At 40.9% G+C, this 27,831-nt stretch overlaps 1 protein-coding gene across 1 annotated transcript; it reads left to right on the top strand.

Moving 5' to 3' along the window:
• Positions 1–640: 640 nt before the first annotated feature.
• ghrhrl (growth hormone releasing hormone receptor, like) lies at positions 641–27,190 on the top strand. The gene is made up of 13 exons (XM_061825996.1): positions 641–896; positions 12,357–12,462; positions 15,069–15,176; positions 16,327–16,418; positions 17,632–17,735; positions 19,657–19,789; positions 19,894–20,047; positions 21,251–21,311; positions 21,499–21,568; positions 21,839–21,930; positions 22,054–22,183; positions 24,562–24,603; positions 26,313–27,190. The coding sequence occupies exons 1-13, from the start codon at positions 843–845 to the stop codon at positions 26,412–26,414; spliced, it is 1,248 nt and encodes a 415-aa protein (XP_061681980.1). The 5' UTR covers positions 641–842; the 3' UTR covers positions 26,415–27,190.
• The last annotated feature ends 641 nt before the right edge of the window (positions 27,191–27,831 follow it).

The raw sequence follows: 27,831 nt of genomic DNA, 5'->3' as shown, positions 1-27,831 counted from the left end.
AGAACTGGAGGTTGCGGAAATGAAGATGTTGAGGTTCTCGCTCGGAGTGATCAGGTTGGATAGGATTAGAAATGAGCTCATGTTGTGTAGACAAGATTAGAGAGAGCAGACTTTGATTGTTTGGACATGTCCAGAGGCGAGAGAGTGAGTATATTGGTAGAAGGGTGCTGAGGATGGAGCTGCCTGGCAAAAGACCGAGAGGAAGACCAAAGAAAAGGTTGATGGATATTGTGAGGGAGGACATGAGGACAGTGGCTGTTAGAGAGGAAGATTCACGAGATAGGCTTAGATGGAAAAAGATGACACGCTGTGGCGACTCCTAACGGGACAAGCTGAAAGGAAAAGAAGAAGGAGGAAGTTCTTAGCTGTTTGAATTGCTTGATTTTGTGCCAAAATCAGAGATGCCACTGCAAATGACTACCTCTGTAGTATAGAAATTGTTAAATGTATCCCTCATGTGACAATCGAAATATGCTAGTTTTTTGTCATTGGGATTGCTTATTCCTCAAGATTGTGCAGGTTTACTGAATGAATTGAGGGGTAAGTAAATAGATTAATCTCCCCATACACAGTACAGTGAATGCAATGTAAACCTGATATAATGTAGTGACCTTTGCACTAGCAGGTGTTTGGTGAATGTTTATTTCTGCTTTTATTCTGAAAACACACTGAGAAGGTCTACATTTCCCACTTTTGTGAGCTTGACAGGTGGGACTAATATTAAACTGGAGTGAGAGAGAGTGAAAGAGAGAGCGAGGGGGTGGGGGGCTCCACATGCATCCCCAAGCTGCTTCCAGCGTGGGCTCCACCTTCCACAGGGTCCTTGCTGGGTGGGCTGCAAAATGCAGCGGCTGCGCTCCAGAGGGGTTTTCGTCACCCTGTGCTTTGCTCCTGCTGTGAGTATCCAGTATTTTAAACTTTTTCTTCTTAAAATGGATTCTGCTGGAAAATTGGGACTTTGTGTGATACGTTTGCTGAAATGGTGACTGGAGTTTGAATTCATTTAATATTGCTGTATAATTTCTACTCTTGCTGATGTGGTGCAAGTTTTAATCAGAAATACTAAATTGAGGTCATTTAGTTGCTTTTTAAGTCCTTGAAAGTTAAATTCTGTTTTCACTTAATTGGTGAGCTGAATGACTGTGAGATGACTACTTGAATATTCATAAAAAAAATAGCGCATGTAAACCTTCTGTGGAGGTTACAGGATATTTCAATTAATTGGTTTTAATGAAAATATAACCAGCATGGTTTAGAACATAAATTTTACTCCAGACTTGAAGAAATCTGTGCAAACATCTGCATCCTGAAAAAAATATATACTTTTATTCAACTGAATTTTACAGGTTATTTGTCAATTAATGTTAGAAAAGAAATTGTAAATTATTCATTATGGTCTCCTTTTTTTTAATATCACAAAAACCTAGTATTTAAACAGGGGTGTGTAGAAATTTTCAGTCCACTGTACTTTGCCACACTATCCCGACTCCTCCTGGGAGCTTTGATCTCAAGAAAACACTGGCTAGGAAATGGGAGTTCAGTACATTCAGAGAGTAATTCTCTCATGCCACAAAAAAAAAAAGACAACCTTCAGTGTCAGTTTAGCAAATGTATTTAAATGTCCAATCTGTAATTGACATTATTATTTATTGATTATTGAAACTTGTCCATGTAGACGAATGGAATGCATGTTCCGACAAACTTGGCTAGGGCACAAACACTTGGCGATCCACAGCTGGATTACATTAATTTGGTTTTGTGTACCATTTCATTTCTAGTGTGCTCAATTTGTTTGGGGAAAATCAAGTGCACAGCCGGCCCCAAACAAACCCGAACAGAACGGTCGCACGCAGGCCGACGCTCACGTCTTTATAGCCGCAGCTGTTATTAGGTAGCCCCGCAACCCCATTACCCCCCTCGCTCATTTCCATAACCAAATAGAATTTGTAGGTGCGGGCAATTGATCAGCGCGGTGATCAACGTCGCCGGGGCGAGAATGAGAAGAGGGTTGCCGCTCATCACAATGTTCCACTTCAATCTGTTGCCCGTTCGCTGCGCGGGACTGTGGAGAAATATAATCATTTGCAAAACACTCACATAAACACTCTCTGACCGCTGCGAAAAATGATTCAGTCATTTTGTTCATTCATTTTGATTGAAACGTTGCACCGAGACCTAAGATGCCCAAACAAACTGGATTACAATTATTCATGAGAGTGGGAGCATTTTAAAAGTCCACCAGTGGTCAGCCTATGCGTCACTCATCTTTTTAGTTTCCATTTATTTTGCCCCAAACAGCGACACGGGGAATAAAATGTTGGGTACAGTCGTTAGGCTTAGCCCAACCTAAAACTAATCTATGTTGTTGCCACAAATAACATTTAATAGGCACACAAAGCTCCGATTTGTAGCCCTGAAAAACTAGGTTGTACTCATGAAATGTTGAAGTGTCTTGACGTACAAGTTTAACTTCTTCTCTGACACTTTGTCCTTTGATATGAATGAAAATTTATGAATGCGTTTCCTCTGCCCCTCCCCATAAAATCACCAATTTTTAAATGATTTTAATCAAGAAAATTAAGACTGTTGTGTAAAATACAAATTTAATAACATTAAAAAGGACTGTAAAGAAGGGCGGCACGGTGGATCAGTTGGAAAGCATTGGCCTCACAGTTTTGAGGTCCCGGGTTTGATCCCGGCCCCGCCTGTGTGGAGTTTGCATGTTCTCCCCGTGCCTGCGTGGGTTTCCTCGGGGTACTCCGGTTTCCTCCCACATCCCAAAAACATGCAACATTAATTTGACACTCTAAATTGCTCCTAGGTGTGATTGTGACTGTAACTGTTTGTCTCCATGTGCCCTGCAATTAGCTGGCGACCAGTTCAGGTTGTACCCCACCACCTGCCCGTTGACAGCTGGGATAGGTTCCAGCATGCCCCGTGACCGTTGTTTGGATAAGCAGCAAAGAGAATTCATGGATGGAGACTGTAAAGAAGTATAGGACTTATGAAGTGTAATTAAGCCAAACGTCTGTTGTGTCACACGCACTACTACCTTAGTGTATTGTGCCTTTAAATGCCGTTGTTCAGTGAGTGTCATTATATTTCTCCTTGTACTAGAACCTGCTATCAGTCTTTCAGTGATTTCACCGTCTTCCATGTTTTTCTATAATCTTATTCTTATATCTATTTTATGCTCCTCTCCCCGAAAAAAAACATAATGTTTCAGCACTACAAAAGCTGCTATGACAGTACAACGTAGCATCATTGCTCCATTCATTAAAGCAACAATGTTAACAAGCCAGCCTGGAGTTCTTTGGATAAAAGCAGAGCGGTAAATGTCGTAATGTAGGCTGAGTACCTTGTTCTGAGTAAACAAAACTAAATGGGTAGAATTATTTCAATTTTCATTCCGCTAACCCATGAGTAAAATACGGAAATGAATCCACATATCTGATGTTGATATATGCTCCCTCCTCCCCCTTCCACCTTTCTGATTCTACGCGCCTAAATCATCTCATCCAACACTCTGTTGTGTTTCCAGTGCTGGTTAACATCATTTAAATGTTAACTTCGGACTGTATGCTCCATTGGCATCTGAAAGCATTCATTTGTTTAGACTCGAGTCCACCATTCTGCAGTCTGGAAACATCCGAGCAGCCATCCATTCATTTTCTGTAGCGCGTGTCCTTACTGGGGTCACAAGCGAGCTGGAGCCGATCCCAGCCAGCATTAGGCGAGAGGCGGGGATTTACCCTGAAGTGATCAATCACAGGGCACAGTTTTAAAATCATCTACAGGGATCAGTTAGACTTCATCGACTATTAAAAAAAAAAAAAGACTTCAAATGCAACTCTCCTGTTCTTGTTTCCTTATGCAGCCATTCTTGTCAAATTGATTTTGCCCTAAGCAGACCAGCATCCAATTAGTACCAGGACTCCTGTTGACAATTTAGATCCGGTAGGGTTGTAAGACTTTAACCGCATTAAACTGCATCGCTCTGAATTATGGGAAATTTCATCCCCCAAAAGCCAGTCTCACTGACATTTTTGGATAATTTTAGGGACATTTCCAGTAAAAACCTGAAAGAAGAACCTGTCCTTGAAACTTGGTCATTTTGCGACCAAATTTGAATGGTGAATACCAGACCAATGGCCCAAAAATGTGTGTATAGACACAGCATGGCTGTTCAAGTCACCATAAAACACAAAACATTTTCGCTTGGCTTTAAAATGTGTTGTTTGTGTTAAAACTGTAAGACGTCAACTCCACATTACCAGTAGGACCATTAATGTCGCTCCTGCGACTTGATCGTTACATAATATCCTCTGTCTAAAGTTGATTTATAACACTACATTGAGTTAATATTCAAAGGGCATTTTCCAAGGGTACTGACAATCTAATCACTCTGCTCAAGCAACTGTATCTTCTCTCCGTGTATCATTTGCATTTGTACACTGAGGCTGTGTACCTTTGGTGATACTGTTGCACGTTTTCGAAAATAAGACGCAAACCCCAATCAAATGCCCCCCCCCTACTGTGTTGTTAGTGGGCAATGGGTGTCACCTCTCAACAAACATTTTAGAAGCAGACTTCTATGTGAGTGGGTGTTTGTACTAAAAACTAAAAACCTCAAAAGTCATAATAGTAGGCAAACCTGCACAATGAACTCTAATCCAAAAGATGTATAACAAATTCTGCTATAAAATGAAAATGATTATTGTAATTTCTGGCCTAGAGAGCGCACTGGATTATAAACCTCACCAAATACCATTTGGTACGTAGATAAGACGCACCTGTGCACATTGAAATATTTACAAAGAAAGACAGTACACAGTTTTTAAAGTTTTAATACCTTAGCTTAGCTTAACATACCAACAACACGATAGCACGTACAGGGCTGTTTAAAAAACAAAAAACATACCAGTTAAAAAAAAAACTACCACGGCAGCTACACAGTAGCAACATGGTAGCACAGCACTAAAAGAGCTGTTTAAAAAAAAAAAAAAAAAACACTAAATGGGATGCAGCAGAAACACCCAAGCACAGCGCTAACGCTAGCGTTAGCAGCGCTAACATGGCCGGTTAAAAAAAACATACCTGTAAAAATCACTGAGATGCAGCAGTAACACAGTAACAACACGCTATTACAGCGCTAACAGGGCTGGTTTAAGAAAAAAAACGGTAAAAATCACTGAGACACGGTAGTAACACTGCAGCAACACGCTAGCGCAGTGCTAACAGGGCTGGTTAAAAAAAACATACTGGTAAAAGTCACTTCCTTGGCACATATATTCCACTGGTCTCGCTCTTACCTTTTTCGCTCAAGTCCACCCTTGTAACAGAAAAAATGCACACATTAGCCACATAGCCGCATAAGCTGCATGGTTGAAAGCGTGTGAAAAAAGTCGCGGTTTATAGGCCGGTAATTACGGTACATATTGATGGACGCTGGGCTTCCTCAATTTTCTCAGCTCGAGATCAATATTAGGACTTTGGTTCTTACTTCATACTTAAAATATGTCATTGTCACATACAAAAGACATGAATCAAATCGTCGATATCTATGTGGCAGCTTCTGAATGTGTGCAAGTTTTTTTTCATAGGGGGCAAAAGTGATCACTCGCTGTATTTAAATGAAAGTTCAAATACTGGGGAAAAAAAGAGTAGAATTTCTTTTTCAACTCCTGTGGTGAAGTAAAAGTGCTTTAAATTTACGTATAATACAGTATTTTGACAAATGAAGTACAGAGTGTACGTATCTGTTTTCAAATGTATGTAGTAAAACTAACAAGTGCTCAGAAAAGTACAGTATAGAAACCGGAAAAATCAACTTAAATGTAGGAACAGTTACTTCCTGGGACTATTTTGTTCCCCATTCATCCCTTCTTTGACTTTGAAGAGAAACAGATCCTAATTGCGCATCATATCCCAAGCTAACGGCGCTCACGCAATCATTAGCGCGACATTAGGAGCCGCAATTTGCTCAGGTTGCTTTCCGGGCCTTCCTTCCTCACGGACGGAAAGGCAACTGTTGCCGCACACCGCACGCCTATTTGGCCCAGTTAATTTTCTTGACGGCCCGTTGCCAAGAGAATTGCGTGCACGCCTTTAATCTCCTCTGCTACGTGTGTCCTTTTGTTTTTGTCTTCAATCCGTTAAGGCGCACAAAACAGTGCCAGGACCAAATCCCGAGTGAAATATAGGAAGGAGAAGCTTTTGAAACGCGTTGTGGTGCACTTCAGGCCACGTTGGCTACATGTTATTTTATTTTTGACCTCGTGTGCAGAAGTGTGCGCATTGAACAAAACATAATTGGATGTAATTTTTGATTCTGTGCCTCCATCCATAATCCTGAATTCCCTTAGTTCAGCTGCATCGGAACCTTAGAAGCCAAAACTGAAATATTTCCAAATCTCCTCCCATTTATGTGACTTAAATCGCTTGCAACCTTCACGATTTCACTCACGCTGAACAAAGCATCAGAGGATGTGACATCTGTCTCCCAACATTTTTTTTAATCTAGATTTAAATTAGGGAAAATGAATAATCCGGGCGACACAGTGGATCAGATTGAAAACGTTGGCCTCACAGTTCGGAGGTCTTCTGTTCAATCCTGTGCCTGTGTGGGTTTACCATTTTCCTCCCACATCCCAAAAACATGGAACATTAATTGGACACCCTAAATTGCCCGTAAGTGTGATTGTTAGTGCGTCTGTTCTCTGTCTCCATGTGCCCTGCGATTGGGTAGCAACCAGTTCAGGGTGTACCTCGCCTCCTGCCTGTTGACAGCTGGCATGGGCTCCAGCACTCCCCGCGACCCTCGTGAGGATAAGCAGCTCAGTAAATGGATGGATAGAAGACAAGAAATCCAATCAGAGCAAAGCTCATTTACGTGTCGCAAAATAATGAGAAATATCAAATGTAGAATTCCAAGTAGAATAGATTAAAAAAAGACATTCTTGACTTTTGCAACAAGAGTTATCATACAAACCAAATAAAAGTAAATCAAAGATGGTCAAAATTGTTTTTGGTAGATGGGAATAAGGTAGAGAACCCAGATATAATCTATGCAACCACGGGGAGAACGGGCAAACTCAACACGGGAAGTCTCAAGTCCAAACTCAAACCTCAGAGGCAAACGTACTAACAAGTTTGCCTGCCAAGGCTGCCAATGGATCTTTCCGACCTGTCAGTCACTCCTACAATCATAGCCAATCAGATAGCCGCATTGTCTTAACCCTTGGCTTGACACGCCCCACTCGCCATATTGTCACACAAGCAATGCTGGTTGTCAGTAGCGTGCGCTTGGAAAAGTTCATGTTACGAAGAAAATGGTCATCAAATGCAATTCTGATGAAAGATATCCGGCTAGGTTACAAGGGGCCCGCTTGAATCATTTTCCAAAGCCTAAAACACAGTTGACAAACGATGGGTTAAGGCTCGTGGAAGAGCACACATACAACTAAGTGTGGACAATATCAAGAAACACAAGGCTGTATGTTCGAAGGTAAGTGAGGGAAGGAGAAGTATCTTTTCAGAGTTTGATTGAATGATCAGTGCAGGAGAACAACTTTCACTTTGTTAGCGGATCACTGACCTACTGAATGAAGTGTGTCGTGTTTTATGCCGAAGAGTCGGGTTAGTGAGACGTAAATGCGCCACGTCATGCAAGAGAAATGTCTATTTGCCCATTTGTATCACATCAGACTTTTAAGACAGAGCACTGGGTCCCATTACGAGCCAAGTCAAATGAATACACCCGCTCACTTATAAAGTCTACAATGATATTACCGTATTTTCTGCACTATAAGGCGCACCTGAAAGCCTTTAATTTTCTCAAAAGCCGACGGTGCGCCTTATATTCCAGTACGACTTGTATATAGCGCAATATTGAGCCTTTAGTGCAGCTCCATCTAATGGATGCATAACGTAACCCCAGCCTCTACTGTAGCTTCTATTCTCTGTGCCTTATTATGCGGTGTGCCCTATAATCCAGTGCGCCTTATATATGGGGGAAAAGTCTTAAAATGGGCCATTCATTGAAGGTGCGCCTTATAATTCCGTGTACATATTCTCGCATGAAATAGTTGAGACCTCTCTGTAGAACTCTCTTGGACAAGTCTGACGCATTTGGCAAAAAACATACCCCAATATTATCTGGAATACGCGATAGACAATCAACTTTAAACATATTCTTTTCAGTCGCCATTTTGGATGTGAGCAATAAAGCTTGTGGGACATGGCAACTGTAGCTAAGGGGCGGAGCTTAAGATCACCAGTCGGAAAGGCCCATCTGTCGACGTCTTTTTCCCTAAAATGTTCAGGAAAGTTCCAAATGTCATGACCTCTGTTTGAATTTGGAGGCGTTTGGGAGTCACGGGTTTCGGGCGTTAACCTGAATGCAGCAGTAATAAAAAGCCCATCAGAGCTTAGTTGTGTAACTCATTGAGCATCACCAGCAGGAAGGTTTGTATAAGTGCATTTCCTGCCTTCTGGGTGTGCTCCCAATGGAACAAAGCTACTCTTCTTCAAGCGTTTACTTCCCCTCGGTCCTTTAAAACATGCTCAACTACTAACTAGAAGAACTGTTGTTGTTGTTGTTGATCAGCGTAAGAAAATGGCTTGAACGAAGCTCATCTCGTGCATCTTCTATAGACTAGGCAGACGAAAACAAAATGCAAATCATTTCCAAAATTCCAAGTAATTTTCTAAATGAAAGGTTGTCATGGTTACATCTCTGCTGTAAAATGTTTCTCCTTTCTTTTACTTCCTTTTTTTTCCCCACCCTACTTTTTAAACCCGCACACACACACCACTGTTGTTATTGTGTCTCTTACAATCCTGACTGACAATGGAAAGGAAATGTTGACCTTTTGCCCACTAAAAAGCGTATCGATAACACTTATTTTTTTCCCTAGTGCACCTTCTTTGGTGGAAAAATTTCCATCTAGTCAGTGATATATATAAATACTGAAATAGCATTAATAGACGACAATCATTCTGCATCTCGACTCTCGTTACCAAGACCAATATATATAAAGTCTCCTTCATGTCTAACATTGTAGCCCACAAAAAACTACATCGAATTCCAAATCTTTATTTTTCCCCAAAAACATTTTCATCGTTTTTCTCATCCGCCTTCCCAGCTGACTTCGGGCAACGGCAAATGCGAAAACACTTCATATATTCAAAAGAAGAAGCGATCAAAAGACTATTCTCGTGAGAACTTTGCGGTGTTTTGTACAAAAATAATCAGAAGATGGTTGACAAAGCTTTTCATGTTCTAGTTACGTGACATAAAAGGATTAGCATGAATTGTAAATCACTGGGAATGTAGCCTAGAAAAAAAACGCTTAAAGGGCACCCAATGTATTTTTACAACTTCATTTTGTATGTATATACAGTAAACAGTGACAAAATGTGACATAAAACAATCTTTTTTTTTTTTTTTTTATTGTTATGAATGCAGGCGGCACGGCACAACCAGTTCAGGGTGTACCCTGCCTCCTGGCCGTTTACAGCTGGGATAGGCCTCCAGCACTCCCGCGACCCCCGTGAGGATAAGCGGCTAAGAAAATGGATAGATGGATGTTATGAGAGCAAAAGTCGAAATGGGGGCATTGCTGGTACGTTTCAACGCTCGGTTTAAAGCGGACGCCTTAACGTTTCCTCTTGGCCTCTCTCGATCTGATGGTGTCCCTCACATTTCTCAGATTCTGTCTTTGCTTTCTAGAATGAAACACAACCGCTTTGTAATATTTGTTTTGTTGCCCCGGCAGAGTAGCATTGACGCTCGTGATACTGCACAGTTTCTCATCAAACATTTAACATTAAGCGTTAGAAACCGGTACGCCACAACAGGCATTGCTGGTCAATTAAACAAACGCCATAGCTTGAGAAAAGTTATCCATGGCAAAATTGTGAGCTGCCCCGGAATAAATACGCCTCCCGTCCCGCTCCGGACAGCTAACGTGTTGTGTTACGCCCTATTGCACACTGACAGATTTAATCGCGTTCTCTCTGTTTTACTACAGCCGACTATGTTTCTCATTTGTACCGTGACCGCTGTGACAAATACTTTAACAATTTAAACATCTCTTTGAACATCCACTTTGGCTGAAACTGTAATAGGCCAAACAAAAAGAAATAGATGTATAATATTGTGTGGCCAAAGGGATTATTAAATCACATGAATATGTTTTAACCATTTATTCGTGTAATAATGACGATTGGTATTAAATAAGTTCTGATTTTTTGATTACAAAACCTCTAATTAAATTGATGTTTTACCAGTAATGGCATCTCACTTCTAAATCGTGAGTACAGATGTTAAATATGTTTTTCATCCAACATCTCCTCAACTCACTATCAACACTTTATTTGTCTTACTTTGTGACAACGTGACACCCTAATCTAATATTGTATCAAAGTGATTGTGAGTGTTTATTTGGCGCTGCTGCGGTGTGAGCGGTGGCCGAGGGACTCTCCAGCGACTGACTTTGATAAAGTGCAAACTTGCTTGAAGCCAAATCAATTTTGGCCCACCACGGGGGACCAACGGCTTTAATGAATTAAGCAAGCTACAGCCGGGGTGGGAGTAAGTCACATACGGTGTGCACGCGAGTCATAAATAAGTCTCGAGACTTAACCTTCAAGTTTCAAGGGTGTCCCCAAGTTACTGTGGCAGGAAATCAAGCAAATCGAGTCCCCGCCAAATTTCATAACAAGTCCAGTAATTACTTTGATTAAAAGTCAAGTCATACAATCTTGCTCAGTCACAACAATTGGCACATTAGCTTCTTTGCACTCGGATTTTTAATCCTCCTAAACTAGTCTCCAAATTGGTTCTTACTTTCTCTTTTCAATGAAGCAATTGAGATGAAGCTTAGTTCATGGCTGACTAGCTGCGGCTTAGCTATACTGTGTAGTTAGCATAGCTTCCCTGCTTTGTGGGTTTTACAGTGAGTGAGGAAGTAAGTTGTCGTAGTTGTTGTTTCTTCTCTTCGAGTTACAGACCTCACATGTTGCTGTCCTCCTTTTCTGGATTTAACAACAACTTTATCAAAATGTGAAAATTTGTGGCGCTCTCGCTACAATACTTGCTTAATGAAGTCTCCCCTGCGCTCTGCATTAAAGCATGTTGGTGGCTTGCCAGGTTTGCGCACACTACACACACAAAAAAACAACAACTTTGTCTTCAAGCAAGACTTAACAAGTCATGTATTGCAAATTCTTGTGTGTAATGCGCAGCCCCGAAGTTGACGTCCAAATTCTGGAAAAGCTTTCTACTAATGTATAATGCATTTTTACAAAATAAGTTTGCTTCTACCCATATGATCAAAACATGAAGTATTATCTGTATTTTGTTACAGTTAAGTTATTATTCTGAAGTTAAGTACTTTATTTGAACATGTAATACTTTCTCCGTGTTTACTTGCTCTTATTTTGCAATTCACAGCCTTACCTTTGTTTAGTAAATGAGAAAACACAGTTGTGCTTATATGTTTGATTACCGAGGCAGAACTCATATGGGTGCAATTCTTTAAAGAAAATATGAGAGACCAGGCTAAACTCTATTTTATTTTAAAAGGATTCAAATTAAACTGTCCTCCATTTCAGAAAAGTATTCATGTAACAAAACATAACCATAAAGAAATTAATTATGGTTGTTGTTGAGTTATCAGTAGTATTTGAATTAAAAAAAAAAAAAAAACAACAGAAGTTCCTAAATTTTATCAGGGTATATAAACGTATGAGCACAATTGTACATATATGCAGTCATATAATATTGGAATGAAAGTGCAGCTCACTCCACCTTACTCCTAACCTCTAGCTGGCAGCGGCATATTGGAATGAAAGTGGGCAGCTTTTTCACAACCTCCAGATGGTGGCTTACTTTTATTTAAAAAAGAAAAAAAAATCCCAATTTTCCCTTATACCTATGTATAATGTGCACTATTGACTTTTGACAACTTTAGGGGGACAAATTGCATTATACACAAGAAAATACGGTAGTTCAAATGTAAGTCAAGTTGAGTCAAATGAATAGCAAGTGAAGATCAAAGTTGAGTCTTTTGTACGCTTTAGACAATCAAGTCCGGAGTAGTGAAATTGACAACTTAGGGCTGTTTCGGGTAAAGCCGACTCATCCATTAGGGAATATAAGCAAATGCTAAAGCCGACACAAAATTGTGTGAAACTTATTTTTACTGTTAACTTTTGAAATGGAAAATGTAACATTTAAATGTAAATATCAAATTGACACTTTAGAGAAAAGCTTTGTCTCAAGAATGTCTTTCGCCCAATCAGGTTCCATGCGTTTAAATGTCCAATAATTCCCTCCCTCATGTCTGAAGGTGCTAACAAGTTTGCACCCGGAATGCGAGTTCATCTTCCAGCTGGAGAAGGACGAGCGCCGCTGCCTGCGCGCCATCGCCGAGCAGGGAAACACAAGTACACAAGGTACAGTTTTTTTTATTTTTTTTCAAACAAGCACCCCAACCATCTGGTCTGACATGTGAAATATTTCAACTAGAGTCACCTGCTAAATGCTTTGCAGAATTACCCGCAAATTGAGTCTGGTTCTTAATAAAGTGACATGCGACTCAGCTGTCCAATTAGAGAACCAATACGCCGCATCATCTTTCGTATTTAAAGTGGAGGACACGGGTACGGCTAATTGGGCCAAACGTCTTGTTTTTAACCACACTCAGTCCGATGAATGTTAGCGCTGAGAAGCGGATGATGTTCATTAATTTGGAAAAACATGAGCGTGGTGCACGTTTTGTCGGCTTGGCAAAGTACGAGCGCAGTACTTCTGTGATGTGTTCTATTCTGAAGAGGACGGAATCAATAAAGGCAATAAAACCCGACGTTTTCAAAAGAAGAAAATGTCAGCTCTCGGCCGGGGAGCTGTCAAGACATGAGTGGCAAAACTCTGTGTGTGCCTAAGCGTCATACTGTGTATTAAATTTGCCTGATTGTGATGTCACAGGAAGCACCAGAATTGGAATAACTAGCTTTTTTTGCACTAAACAAAAGAAAGTGTCCTTGGTTGTTGTTGTTTTTATTTTTTCCTCAAATGTTAATTTCACACTTAAGGGGTTGGCAGGCACTGGAGAGATCCATTCATTTGCATACCATTAAAAAGTCCTTTTGTGTGATACTGTATGTACCTTTGAGTCGGTGATTTGGAGGCCGCACAACTCTGTATCACAGCCTCGTCGATGTCTTGAACGTTTCGGTTTTCAAGATCATTCCGGAGGATATTGTAGTGGCATTTATCATTCATTGATATCATACCAACCACTTCAATAGGAAATACAGTTTAACAGTTATATTGCCAATGTCCAAAGAGTACTCAAAAAAGGTAGGCTTTCTATTACGTATTATATTTTCATGAAAATTACAGTGAAGAAAATAAGTATTTGAACACCCTGCCATATTGCAAGTTCTCCCACTTATAAATCATGGAGGGGTCTGAAATTTTCATCGCAGGTACACGTCCACTGTGAGAGAGATCATCTAAAAAGAAAAATCCAGAAATCACAATGTATGATTTTTTTTAACGATTTATTTGTGTGATACTGCTGCAAATAATTATTTGAACACCTGTCGATCAGTTAGAATTCTGACCCTCAAAGACCTGTTAGTCCGCCTTTGAAAGTCCAACTCCACTCCATGTATTATCCTGTATCAGATGCACTTGTGTGAGGTCCTTAGCTGCATAAAGACACCTGTCCAACCCATACAATCAGTAAGACTCGAACTTTTAACATGGCCAACACCAAAGAGCTGTCCAAAGACACCAGAGACAAAACTGTACAACTCCACTCGGCTCGAAAGTGCTACGGAGAAATTGCCAAGCAGCTTGGTGGAAAAAAGTTCCACTGTTGGAGCAATCATTAGAAAATGGAAGAAGCTAAACATGACGGTCAATCGCAATCGGAGTGGAGCCCCACGCAAGATATCACCTCGTGGGCTCTCAATGATCCTTAGAAAGGTGAGGAATCAGCCCAGATCTACATGACAGGACTTGGTCAATGACCTGAAAAGAACTCGGACTACCATTTCCAAGGTGACTCTTGGTGATACACTAAGACGTCACGGTTTGAAATCAGGCATTGCATGGAAGGTTCGCCTGCTTAGACCAGCACGTCAAAGCCCGTCTTAAGTTTGCCAATGACCATTTGGATGATACAGAGGAGAAAGGTTTGTGGTCAGATGATGACCAAAATGTAACTTTTTGGTCATAGTTCCACTAACCGTGTTTGGAGGAAGACGAATGATGAGTTCCATCCCAAGAACTCCACCCCTACTGTGAAGCATGAGGGTGGTAGCATCACGCTTTGGGGGTGTTTTTCTGCACATGGGACAGGACGACTGCACTGTATTAAGTAAAGGATGACGGCAGCCATGTATTGTGAGATTTTGGGGAACAACCTCTTTCCCTCAGTCAGAGCATTGAAGATGGGTCGTGGAAGGGTCTTTCAACATGACAATGACCCGAAGCACACAGCCAGGAAAACCAAGGAGTGGCTCCGTTAGAAAGTCATATCAAGGTTCTGGCGTGGCCTACCCAGTGTCCAGACCTAAACCCAATGGAAAATCTTTGGAGGGAGCTGAAACTCTGTGTTTCTCAGCGACAGCCCAGAAGCCTGTTTGAATTGAATAGATCTGTGTCGAGGAGTGGGCCAAAATCCCTTCTGCAGTGTGTGCAAATCAACTACAGGAAACGTTTGACCTCTGTAATTGCAAACAACATTTCTGGATTTTTCTTTTTAGATTATGTCTCTCACAGTGGACATGCACCTACGATGAAAAATTCAGACCCCTCCATGATTTTTAAGTAGGAGAAACTGCAAGATAGCACAGTGTTCAAATACTTATTTTCTTCAGAGTAGTTAAGAAAATGTAACGTTGCCAAATAATTGATAGATATGTTAGCTTTGTCCTAGGCGAACCTACAAATGCACAGAAGTTGACCTTATTTGCGTTTGTAGGAAATGTCACAACATTTAAATTTTTTCCACAATAACATTCAGTTTTGTTTGCCGTTTCCTCGGCAGGTTGTCGAGCTTTCTGGGACGCTGTGGTGTGTTGGCCTCACGCTGCAGTTGGGGAAACGGTGCACAATGCTTGTCCTGCTGTGTTTTCCCTCTTCAGAAACAACACGGGTGACTTTTTCCCTGGCATATCATGTACACCGCTGTAGTTCTGTATTGCCAGTTGGTCTATAGCGACAACCTTCTATTTGTGTCATGGAGTTGTTTACAGCGCTTGTCTATTCATTTATTCATGTGGCCTTTTCTTTAGAAAGAATGAACGACTGCATGCTCGGGGGGTCACCGCTAATGATGCGCATTGGGAGGGTCAGCGGTGCTTTCGACAAGTCAGTGATCTAAAAGTGTAATTAAATATTTGATCGCAGTGACTGAAACATGTAATGCTAGGTGACCCGACGTGTCCAAAGTTGCCCGTTTGTCACTCAATTATTGACTGATTGTTCGCAAATACGCTGCTAATTATGTTCATGATGACAATTTGCATTTTGTTTGCTTATAAGTGTCATCTGGTTAAATCACATAAAAATTGTAGACATTTTCAACTAACTTTGCATTAGGATTAGATGTATCGGCCTATTTATTATTAAATAATTAATAATTCAAGATACAATTGACTATGAGAAAATATACTATACACTGTGATGACTATGACTTGTAAAAATATGATTTGGGTTTCAGGTGGAATTTCAGGATGACCCTAAAATGCATAATCGCAGCTCTCTAAAAGTGTGGTACCGGTACTACAAGTGGTATGCAGACGAATCACTGAATTAAATGCAAGTGAAATAAAACTTGTAAAATTACTGATACAGTCAAATAAAAGTATCATCAGTGCTGAGATTCACACGCACATTCACACCTATGGACAAAGTTATTATTCAATGTAGTCAACATACGGTACATTATTTTTTAATGTGGGAGAAAGACGCAATACCGGAAGAGAAAGTAACGTATCCACGGGGAAAACATGACAGGAGCTCAGACTGAAAGGTAGAAGGAATGACTGAAATTGCCACTGAGAGGAAAACATTTTTACTATTTTGGAAGTAAAACCCAATCTGTTAGGTTATTGCATCCTTACAAATTACAGTTATTATTTAATGATACATTCCAATTTCATCAGGATGAAAGCAATTAATCAACACACTGGTGACGAAGCTGCTTCTTTGCCAGCTTTGTGTTTTTATTCTTCTTTTTTTTTCTGTAATTATGTAAATCCCTTAGTGAGAGCTCATCTCATTAATCTTCTCTTTTACTTAAGGACTAGTCAACCGAAATTGCACCGACGGAGGTTGGTCCGGGCCCTTCCCGCCGTATCACATCGCTTGCAGCGTGGACGATGACATACCAGAGGTGAGGGGTAGTGTCACATTGTGATGAAGAGAGAACTGGATTTACCGTTTTTTTTTTTTTTTTAATATGTAACGCAGTGATTGTCAACCACTTATCCATCCATTCATTTTCTTCGCCGCTTATCCTGACAAGGGTCGCGGGGAGTAGTGGAGCCTATCCCGGCTGTCAACAGGCAGGAGGCAGGGTACACCCTGAACTGGTTGCCAGCCAATCGCAGGGCACATGGAGACAAACAGCCGCACTCAGAATCACACCCAGGGGCAATTTAGAATGTCCAATTAATGTTGCATGTTTTTGGGATGTGGGAGGGAACCGGAGTGGCCAGAGAGAACCCACGCAGGCACGGGGAGAACATGAAAACTCCACACAGGCGGGCCCGGGATCGAACCCGGAACCTCAGAACTGTGAGACTGTCTCCTTCTGTCAACCAATTAATTAATGCAAAAAGTATTTATTAAATACAATGTACAGTGAGTCCCGTTTAACACTTTTATCCACAGTATAGAGATAATCATTCTTGCTTAGCAAACTTGCTAATAGACTAGTTGTTGAGGATCAGTGTAGAAGAGGTTTTTCTTTTAACCAATCCTCACCCACCTCGGACCTGGCCAACTGGAAGTCCAGTCCTGCAAGGTTATTACAGTTATATGGTAGACCAAACTCCATCATCTCCAATATTTATGCTAGGAACGGATAATGAAATATAGAACAATGAAATTCTCTTCCATTTTTGTGTGGTGGGTGTGCCATTAATTTTTTTGTAATCTAAAACGTGAGTAGGCTCGATAAAGGTTGGGTTAAAAAGTCCGCTGAGACAAACCAAGAGACACTAATGAGCCTAATGTGCAAATAGTTGAGCAAAAGCCGTAAGTGAATCACAATTCATCCGTCACTTAATAGCTAAAAATGATCTTTGTCCGCAAAGAGAGGAGTAATTGTTAAAAAGAGAACATTTCTGTTCGGAGAGACGATTAGGGGCAAACCACTTTGAATGCCACATCGTGCATCTTGTGAAATTGATAAAAAACCCGCCTGATATCCGACGGATCTCGAGGTCGGATTATACGTGAATTAATAAGCTTTTCCACTTGAGACAATTTTTCACACTGCAAATATCAAATATGCAAAAACCGTTCAAGAGTCACATGCCACAGCCATGCGATATCATCTACCTTTATTTTTCTTGTTATTTTTTTTCCCCTCTTGTGTGCAGACAGAGCAGACCTACTTTGCCACGGTGAAAGTGATCTACACCGTCGGGTACGGCATCTCTCTCCTGGTGCTGACCGCCGCTGTGGTCATTCTGCTGCTCTTTAGGTAGGCACGCGCACCGGGTTTGCTTTTGGACCATTTGAAACTAATCGATACGGCTGGCGGATGGAATCCTCACATCGCCGTAATCACTTCCATTAAAAACCAACAAAAAAAAAATCTTGCTTAAGTTACCTTACTTGGCTTTGAAAAATAAAAACGGAACTTTTTCACCACAAAAAAAGGGACTTTGTCAGGTAATGTTAATTTTAAATATCTGTCAACTCCCCCCATTATGTTATGGGATAATATCATTTGTTTTAATATTGGAACATTGGGATTTTCATAGAATTGGGGAAAAACAAACTTTGCCAAGTAAAGTAAAGATGATTTGTACTGGTGCATGTCACTTTCATTTAAGTCCGTTACAAAAATGTAATTGATAAAACGTATTCAGGATTTCTACTAAATATAGTTTATACAAATATCCAATTATTTTCTTAGCTGCTTATCCTCACAAGGGTGGCGGGAATGCTGGAGCCTATCCCAGCTGTCAATGGGCAGGAGATGGGTACACCCTGAACTGGTTGCCAGCCAATCGCAGGGCACATTGAGACAAACAGCCGCACTCACAATCACACCTACGGGCAATTAAGAGTGTCCAGTTAATGTTGCACGTTTTTGGGACGTTGAGGAAACCGGAGTGCCCGGAGAAAACCCACACAGGCACGGGGAGGGCCGGAATCAAACCCTGGAACCCAGAACTGTGAGACCAACGCTTTATAGCTGTGTCACCGTCCTTGCCATTATAAAAATACCCATCCATTATCCAAGACGCTTATCCTCACAAGGGTCACAGGAGAGCCGAAGCCTATCCCAGCTAGCTTCGGACAAAAGGCGGACTACACCCGGAACTGGTCGCCGGTCAGTCGCAGCGCAGATATCAACACCATCACTGAGCAGGAATCGATCCCATGCTGCCCGCACAATAGGCACCACTCCACCATCAATGACTTCTTTATACAAATATATAATCTATAATATAAAAGGATCTGAAATGACAAGAAAAGAAAAGTTGACTGTAAGAGTTTTTTTTTTTTCAATTAGTATTGCTTCGTCCAAACTTTTAAGGAGAGGTGCGCTCCAAGAAATGTCAAAGCTCCACTAAGAGGTGAACTGATAATTAAGATCCCGACTGGAGTCTCTCTGGAGATGGCAGCTGTGAGTGTGATCACTTCAAGTTGCCACTACAAGAGGACAGCGGGTGCAATTTTTGGAAATATGAGCTGGTTCTCTGAGGAACGACCTCAGAAGAAGTGTTTAGGTGTTGTTGTTGTTGTTGTTTTTTTTTTTTAAACTAGGACATTCATACACGCTCCCTAGGTGCCAGCAGCCAAACATCAGTTGAGGTGTCACGTCCGAATCAGGCTGGAATGAAGCACTTGAGGTGTTGGGAAAAACTGAGAGAAACACCAGGGATTGTGAAAAACTTCCCGCTTTCACCTGGTTTCCAAATGTTTTTTTTTTTTTTTTAACTTTCCAGATGATGCCACATGTGTTTTTTTTTTTATCCACTGTGATATGAGGCTGATTTGTATTCCAGTCATGTGATGTGTCATGGGAAATTACTCGAGCGGGTTGCAAAATGCAATCAGATAATAACGAAGGTTTTGGTTTTGGTGTAATGTGACGGTAGCGCCTGGAACAAAATCTCTCAATCACTGAAAAATCTTGAATAGGTTAAATATTTTAGCCATGGTTCCAAAATGTATCATTTGGCCAAACACAAGACTGATTGTCTTCAGCTGGAACTGGAGCTTGAAGGGAAGTACGAACAGTTTGAAATAGCAGTCAGTGCTACCAAAAAAAAAAAAGGCCATAAAAAGCCCACTAGAACATCTGAAATTGAATGGGGGTTAAACAGAGGAAATAATAATATACAAATTAACAGAAATGTCTTTTTTTTCTCTCTCTTCCTCTTCCCCAGGAGGCTCCGTTGCGCCAGGAACTTCATCCACATCCAACTCTTCCTCACGTTCATCCTGAAAGCGGCGGCGGTGTTCATCAAGGACGCCGCTCTGTTCTCCAGCGACGACACCAACCACTGCACCCTCTCCACAGTAAGACGAGACCCGGTTCGACTGTAATAACCCGGTTCCTCTCCTCCGGGGCTCCTGCTAATTCCTCACCCCTTCTGTGCCGTTTCTCCCTCTGCTGGTCCCAGTTTGCCTGTAAGGCCGCCGTGGTCTTTTGTCACTATTGCGTCATGGCCAATTTTTTCTGGCTCCTGGTGGAGGCGCTCTACCTCAATTCCCTGCTGCTCGCCTCCTTTTACCGCAGCCGCCGGTGCTTGTGGGGATTCAGCCTGCTCGGATGGGGTGAGGCGATCGCGCACTCGTTCGTTCCATTATTTCTTTGCTCTTCTGTATGTACTACTCGCGCTACGAAAAATTAGATACTTAAAAACAGTTAAAACAAACAAAAAAGATTATTCATGTGCTTTGATCAGACATAAAATATGATTTACCAATATGCAGTACATATTCTTGTTACAATAACTAGCTTTATATACCAAAATGTAGTTAACCATGATGCCACTGCCCTATAGATGTTATACAATACTTTACCATAACATTATATTCACGTAACAATTATAATAATCAATAATACAGCATCAGCTTGTTCACCTAAATCACTGAAGTCATGTGACTGGGCATATTGACGGTCTCGCAAAGCATTCTTCAATGCTAAGTCCGTTGGAGACGGCACGAAAATATGTCTTATAGCACGACGCCCACAGTATTGTCCGATACCTTTAAACATTTAAAAGGTGATAATAAATGAAGATACGTGGAAAAATGAGAGACACTTGGCATAGAGGACCCGTATTTAATGCCAAAGTCGATGTTTTCGCCGATAAGAAATTGGACTGTTAACCCGCTTCTGCTTGTCTTAGACAACTGGATCTCCTCACGAGTAAGTCGTCGAGGTTTACACGAAAGAATTTGAAAGCGTAGAAAAGTCTGGATGCATACAAATACTTTGTTGTTGGATCTGTTCTCAATCAAGAATAAATCCCACGTAGTGATGGAGCTACTTGGATTTTTTTTCAATGGAAATACCAATATTTAAATAAATGACCCCTGGATTTACACAAACTCGCATTCATTAACTATGATTGGGGTGGGAAAAGAGGACAGCAACTCGGCTCCTGTGTAATATTCGTTACGTTAATATTCGGTATACCTCTCCATCAAGCAGTTGAGATTTCGCTTTAACGCGGCGCGATCGGGCGAGGAGATTAACTTCCAATGGAGGACGGCGCGGCGAGACGGGAGGAAATGAGAAAATGTCATGATTTTATTAGGATTACGCGGGGTTAAAATATGTGGGCTCGCTCTATGTGAGTTTCAAAAGCTTCAAAGATGGTGAAAATATCATATTGGTCTTAAAATGAGCCCACTTAGCTCGAACAAAAGAGGGTTTGCTCTCTTCAGTCCAAGAAGCAAGACATTGACCTCTTGAAATTACCCTTTTTTTTGTCTCACAAAGTTATTATTATAATTATTTTTACCCCACAGGTGTTCCTGTGTTCTTCATTGCGCTGTGGATTGGGTCCAGGGTGTATTTTGAAAACACAGAGTTTGTACCTTTTCCTTTTTCACACGTCTATCACGTTCCTTACATTCTGATTCACAAGAAATCCAAATCTTCAGCGCACCGTCGAGCTTTAAATTAGCGCATCATCATCTGAAAGCAGATGACGGGTCTGTCTTAAAGGAACCTGTCTAAAGGTCTTGTCTCAAATGTCCCCCCTCCCTCCATGCAGATGCTGGGACATCAATGAGGACTCGCTCTATTGGTGGATCATCAAGGGCCCGATTGTGGTGTCCATTGTGGTAAACGCTGCTCATTGTGTCGCACCTGCACGTCCATGGACCTCCCAGATTGTTATGCAGATGACTTGTTTACCACCATCTTTGCCACAATATTGACAAATTATCACCCCAAAACATTTTGATGAAGCGCCTTTTGTGGGCACCGGAGCGACGTGCCAGTTGCATCCACCCCGTTCAGTCGCACGCTGCGCTGCACACATTGTTGCCGCCCCGCAATAAACAGCAGCGCACCTCCGCCTCCTCCTCCTCATTCTTCTTCTTCACGCATAGGTCAACTTCATTCTCTTCGTCAACATCGTCCGCATTCTGATCCAGAAGCTCAGCCCTCGCCTGATCCAGTTCAACAACTCCTCACAGTACAGGTGAGTCCTCCCTCCTCGCGTTATTCTTTTCGCTTCGGTGGAGTCGGAGGTGCACTCTTGCAGAAATGTTATGCATTATGTAACAAATGTTGCAGAGTGCTTTCTTTTGTCTGTGCCCACCAGACGCCTGACCAAGTCCACCCTGCTGCTTATTCCTTTGTTTGGCACCCACTACATGTTCTTCAATTTCCTGCCCGAGTACTTTAACGTAAACCTGCGCCTCTGTGTCGAGCTCTGCGTCGGATCCTTCCAGGTATCCTGACGTGTGCCGTTCATCGATAACTCTTATTTGCCGTGCTGAGAAAAGTAAGATAGTTCGTAGGGCAGTTTTGGATGGTCATCCCTTGTGAGGACTTCGGATTAATGGCAAAATTGTGTCATTGAAAGCTGGAAAAGTATTACAAGTGTTACATTTTGTAAAACAAAAGTTCAAGTTCATAACTACTGTAATTTCCGGCCTATAAACAGTGACTTTTTTCACCCGCTTTCAACCCTGCGGCTTATGCAGTGATGCGGCTAATGTGTGCATTTTTTCATAACGGCCGCGAGGGGGCACTCAAGCGAAAAAGGTAAGCGTGGCACTGGTGGAATATATGTGCCGGGGAAGTGACTTTTACCGGTATGGTTTTTTTTTTTTGTTTTTTTATTTTTTTTTTACCGGCCCTGGTAGTGCCGCGCTAGCCTGTTGCTGCTGTGTTACTGCCGTCTCTCGGTGATTATGACCAGTATGGTTTTTTTTTTAACTGGCCCTGTTAGCGCCATGCAAGCGTTAGCGTGTTGCTTCTGTGCTACTGCCGCGTCTCAGTGATTTAAGTATTTTATTTTACTTTCTCAACTGGCCCTTAGTGCTGTGCTACCGTGTTGCTACTGTGTAGCTGCTGCGGCTGTTTTTTTTTTTTTTTAACCAGCCCAGTTCGTGCTACCGTGTTGTTGCTATGTTAAGCTAAGCTACGGTATTAAAACTTTAAAAAGTCTTTCTGTGTACAGTCTTTCTGTGTAAATATCTCGTTTCAATGTGGGCACTTTCAGCTTTTACACGGCTGCGGCTTATGTATGTACCAAATGGTATTTCCTTTCCAAACACGGAGGCTTATAATCAGGTGCGCTCTGCAGGCCGGAAATAAACAGAGTGTTGATGAGCATCTTCTAATTGAATTCCTCTTCTGCAACATTCATTTACCCGGCGAAAAATGAATAATGTACGAGTCTATCAGGTCGTTGGGCCGGATAGTTCTTGAAGCTAAATTTAGGGCGACAGCAGTTGTAACCATTGGAAGCTCGCTTGTCGTCTCGTACAAGGTAATTAAGTTCTCTGCACTTTCCTGGCTGGTAATTAGGCAAGGAAGTGCGACTATTGAGGGTAATCGTCCATCATCAGCTCTAACAAGTGTTGTCTATGTTCAAATACGTTTGGGTGGTTTAATCAAAACAGAAAGTTGTAGTCAACAGTAGTAAATTATTGTGATGCATGTGTACAATCAATGTTATGTACATAATCATATGCACTATATACTGTTATATTCATATCTTCCTTCCATTAACACATCCAAATTTATAGTTTTCAATCGACACTCATTGATCAATTGTGACTGTAGAATAAAGTATGTGACCATATGATGTATGCATTAATGTTATCCCATCCATCTATCCATCCATTTTCTTTGCAGCTTATCCTCACAAGGGTCGCGGGGAGTGCTGGAGCCTATCCCAGCTGTCAACGAGCAGGAGGCAGGGTACACCCTGAACTGGTTGCCAGCCAATCGCAGGGCACATGGAGACAAACAGCCACACTCACAATCACACCTATGGGCAATTTAAAGTGTCCAATTAATGTTGCATGGTTTTGGGATGTGGGAGGAAACCAGAGTCCCCGGAGAAAACCCACGCAGGCACGGGAAGAACATGCAAACTCCACAAAGGCGGGCCGGGATCGAACCCGGGTCCTCAGAACTCTGAGGCCAACGCTTTACCAGCTGATCCACCGTGCCGCCGCATTAATGTTATCATGGCTTTAATTTTATTATAATTTAGAATCATAATGAAAACAGTATGCAACTATTCTCAATGCAGCTCTCCTTATATTTTGGCGTTGACATGATAGCCATGGTGGTTTGCATGTTTTCCTCGTGCCTTTGTGGGTTTTCTCCAGGCATTCCAGTTTCCTCCCACATCCCAAAAAACATGCAACATTAATTGGACACTCTAAATTGCCCATAGGTGTGATTGTGAGTGCGGCTGTTTGTCTGGATGTGTCCTGCGATTTCTGGCAACCATTTCAGGGTGTACCCCGCCTCCTGCCCCTTGACAGCTGGGTTAGCCTCCAGCAATCCCACGACCCTCGTGAGGATAAGCGGCTAAGAAAATGGATGGATGATAGCGGGGAGGCCACACATGTGGTGCATGTGGACGATACCGTTTTAAACTGCGTAGTCTGCCCGCTGCTTGAAAGTGGCTAAGAATGTTTGCCTACCCAAGCTGATTACATCATGGATGAAGAAACTGTCTGGGGGCGTTTAGTATGTAAATTGGCTGCGTTGTCACGTAACACTAAATTTGTATACGTGCGCTTTAAAAGTCCGTTTTCATCGATTTTGTAAGATAAATCATTTTGAAAACGTCCTTCTCTTTCAGGGTCTCCTTGTCGCAATCCTCTACTGCTTCCTCAATCAAGAGGTGAGTGCGCACCACACACAAATTACACGTGTGTGTGTGTGATCTGAGATCACCTGACAATTGGAGTTGAGGTCTGAGGGTAGAGGGGGGCCGGCACGTTTTCCGGCTATCGCAGCCCGAATGCCAAAAATCATTTGCGGCTCTTTTTGGTCTCATGACATGAGGGAAAAGGGAACCCCGGGCACTTAAGTGAGAGCGTGATTAGAGGTCGGCGCCCGGCACATTTGGGGAGCGACAAAACCCGCACTTAATAACGATGACTTCACGGGTAATAACTCACTGGAGGAGTGCACATTCTTCGACTGGTACATTCCTCTGGAGAAGTAAATAATCCTCACCTGTTTTATGAATACTAATATTCAGAAATACTAACTCAAGACCTGTGAAACAACACTGAAGTTTTTTTGCTGTCTATCCAATATGTAGTTACCGTAATTTATCATGAATAGTGCACATTCCGCCCAAGTTGTCAATCGTGCACATTATATACTGTCATAGGGGCAAATGGGAAAAAAAAAAAAATCACATTTTATAAATGTATGCCTCCATCTAGAGGTTATGAAGAAGCTCTATACTTTCATTCCTATATGTCACCACCACCTAGAGGTTAAGAGAAAGGTGTGTACACTTCTTCCAATATAGCAGGGGTAGGTAGGACTGCATACATGTACAGCTGTGCTCATAAGTTAACATATAATATATTGTTTTTTTAAACATGTCTGATGATGGAACAAAAAAACATTTTTTTTAATGGTTATGTTTTCTTGAATGATAATGCTTTTCTGTAATGCTTGACAGTTGAATTTTAATCCCATTAAAATTTAATGTTAATGTTAAATGTTTCGCCTGGCAGTTCATGTTTTCTTAAAATAATAAAAGGGGCATTTTTTTGTGTGTGTAATATAATGATGTAATGGACATGCTTTATGTTACTAGTAAAATGTAACCTTTTTTTCGCTAAATTTTGATCAAATAAAGCAGATGATAAAAATTTAAGTGGTCCTGTCAACCTTAAAAAATATATTTACCCAAGTTAACTCCTAATCGGGTCTTTTTAAAATTACGAATCATATTTATTCTCAAATCCCTTTTTGGGGTCTCAACATGCATAAAAACTCACCAATTATTATTTTTTGAAAATCTTAAAAAAAAAAAGCCCCATACAAGCAATTTCACCAACTGGACACGAAGTTTAATGGAAATGTCCATCCTAGCACAACTCGTGAACAAACATCAGTGAGCCATGCATGCAATTAAATGTGAAATGCAGAATGTTTGGTTTGAAGCAGCCATTTTCGGTGAATTCCAGGACTCTTCCTTCAACAAAATGAACCCCTTCCAAAACAGGTATCATTAAATTACATTTAAAGTTGTTTTTTTTTTCATTCCCTACACCATCTAATGTGTGCCAAGCACGCGATGAAATTAAAATGATAATTTTGAGAATTTACCATGAAAAGTGGACACGAGGATCCGTTCATAGCTATTTGTGGCTTTTTAATTATTGAAATTGGATTTGTTGGTTACGCTAGATGTATTATGCGCTCTTTACTGCGTATAATGTTGCAATAAAAAGCTGTTTTTCGTATTGCAATGTGACCACATCTTTACTGTATGCATCTGGTGTGGGGGCGTGGGCGTGTGTGTGTGTGTGTGTGTGTGTGTGTGTGTGTGTGGTGTGTGTGTGTGTGTGTGTGTGTGTTTTAAAGGTGCAAAAAGAAGTTTACATGCAGTGGCTGAGGTGGCAGGAGAGGAGCTGTGGTGTGGTTTCCCCCGCAGCCAAGGGCAGCATGATGGATACACCATTCTAGACGTGGCACTGCACGACACAAAAAAAAACACACATATGCATACACTCGTAATTAAGTGTATATATGTATAATTAGCTCAGCCTCAAGGCTGACGCGGAGGCCTCATTAGTCAAACTGACCATTGGTCATTTAGTTGAATAGCAAGCTCAATTTAAAGATTAAAGCCATCAATTAATAATCAAATGTTTTTTTTTATTTTAAGCTTTTTTTATTTATTCTTTTTTTTGTATTGTTTGTCTGTTCCTATTCCTCATTGGACCACTGATAGACTGAGTTTCAGTATTTTGTATTTATTTTTTCATAAACTTTCAAATTACTCAATCAATATCAATTTTACTTATTTATATCTTCAGTGTTTTTTAAGTGTTATGAGAATTCATGAGCATTTCAGAAAGGGTTGTTTGTATATTTTTGCACTGTAATTCTGCAGCTGTTTTTACTGTGTTGTTCAGCTGTACTAGTGTACTGCATGGCAATATCATGTAAATGATAAAATTGCTTTTCAGTTCAATCCAAAAATATATTTAGTTCCATAACTTGTGAATATTCAGTCATTTGTGTTAAATCAAAAAGGTTACATGTATTCATAAGGCCTTTGCCTTTTTATGAATGTATAAACTTGTATTTTCTGTGTAATTATGTATATGTGTTGTGACTTCTGTGCTCACAATGGCCTTTTTGAATTCCTTGTTTAAAAAAAAAAAATCCAAATAATTCATTGTGACTTTCATAACATCAAATGTGGCACCTCCAAAATGTTGTTTCAAATAAATTAGAGAAACAAACTTTTAAAAGTGTGCTTTTGTTTTTTTTTAAACCACAAGCAGAAAATCGCATCACAAAGTGTGCAATTGCTCCCTTGGCTATATTTCCCCAGTGTGCAAATTATAGCACCATCAAACCATTTTAAACTTTTTACATGTAACTTCTTTCATTTCAGAGAAGTGCATGTCAAAGGTCAAAATCACCCCCACCCAGTGTCTCCTTCTCACACAAGACTTGGAAAAAAAATCCAAGATGTCAATTTCTGGCCAATCAGGAAAATTGGGTAGAATTTGGAATTGGGTAAATGAATTCGGTATCATGCAATGTCACATTTCAGGCGTATTTATTTCTTTTGTTTTACATTGTCTTTTCCATTTTTTTTTAATCTATGTTTTTTTTCTGTCTCATTATTATCTTGTTTAATTTGCCAGGGAAGTGTACCAGCAAAGGTTGGGTGCCTTTTGTTTATTTATTATTATTATTCATCTGTTCAACTGTCACATTGTATGACATTGTTTTGTAAGCTGCATAACCCCACCCCTAAAAAGACAAGATCACAACAATATTATACATTAGAACAGAATAACATACATTGGAATCCATCCGTTTTTATTGTTGCATTTATAATAGAAACTGTGTATATGTAGTCTTG

The sequence above is a fragment of the Syngnathoides biaculeatus genome, chromosome 7 (assembly GCF_019802595.1).
Source record: "Syngnathoides biaculeatus isolate LvHL_M chromosome 7, ASM1980259v1, whole genome shotgun sequence".
NCBI classification, from domain to species: Eukaryota; Metazoa; Chordata; class Actinopteri; order Syngnathiformes; family Syngnathidae; genus Syngnathoides; species Syngnathoides biaculeatus.
This window is presented reverse-complemented; position numbering and strand designations above follow the sequence as displayed.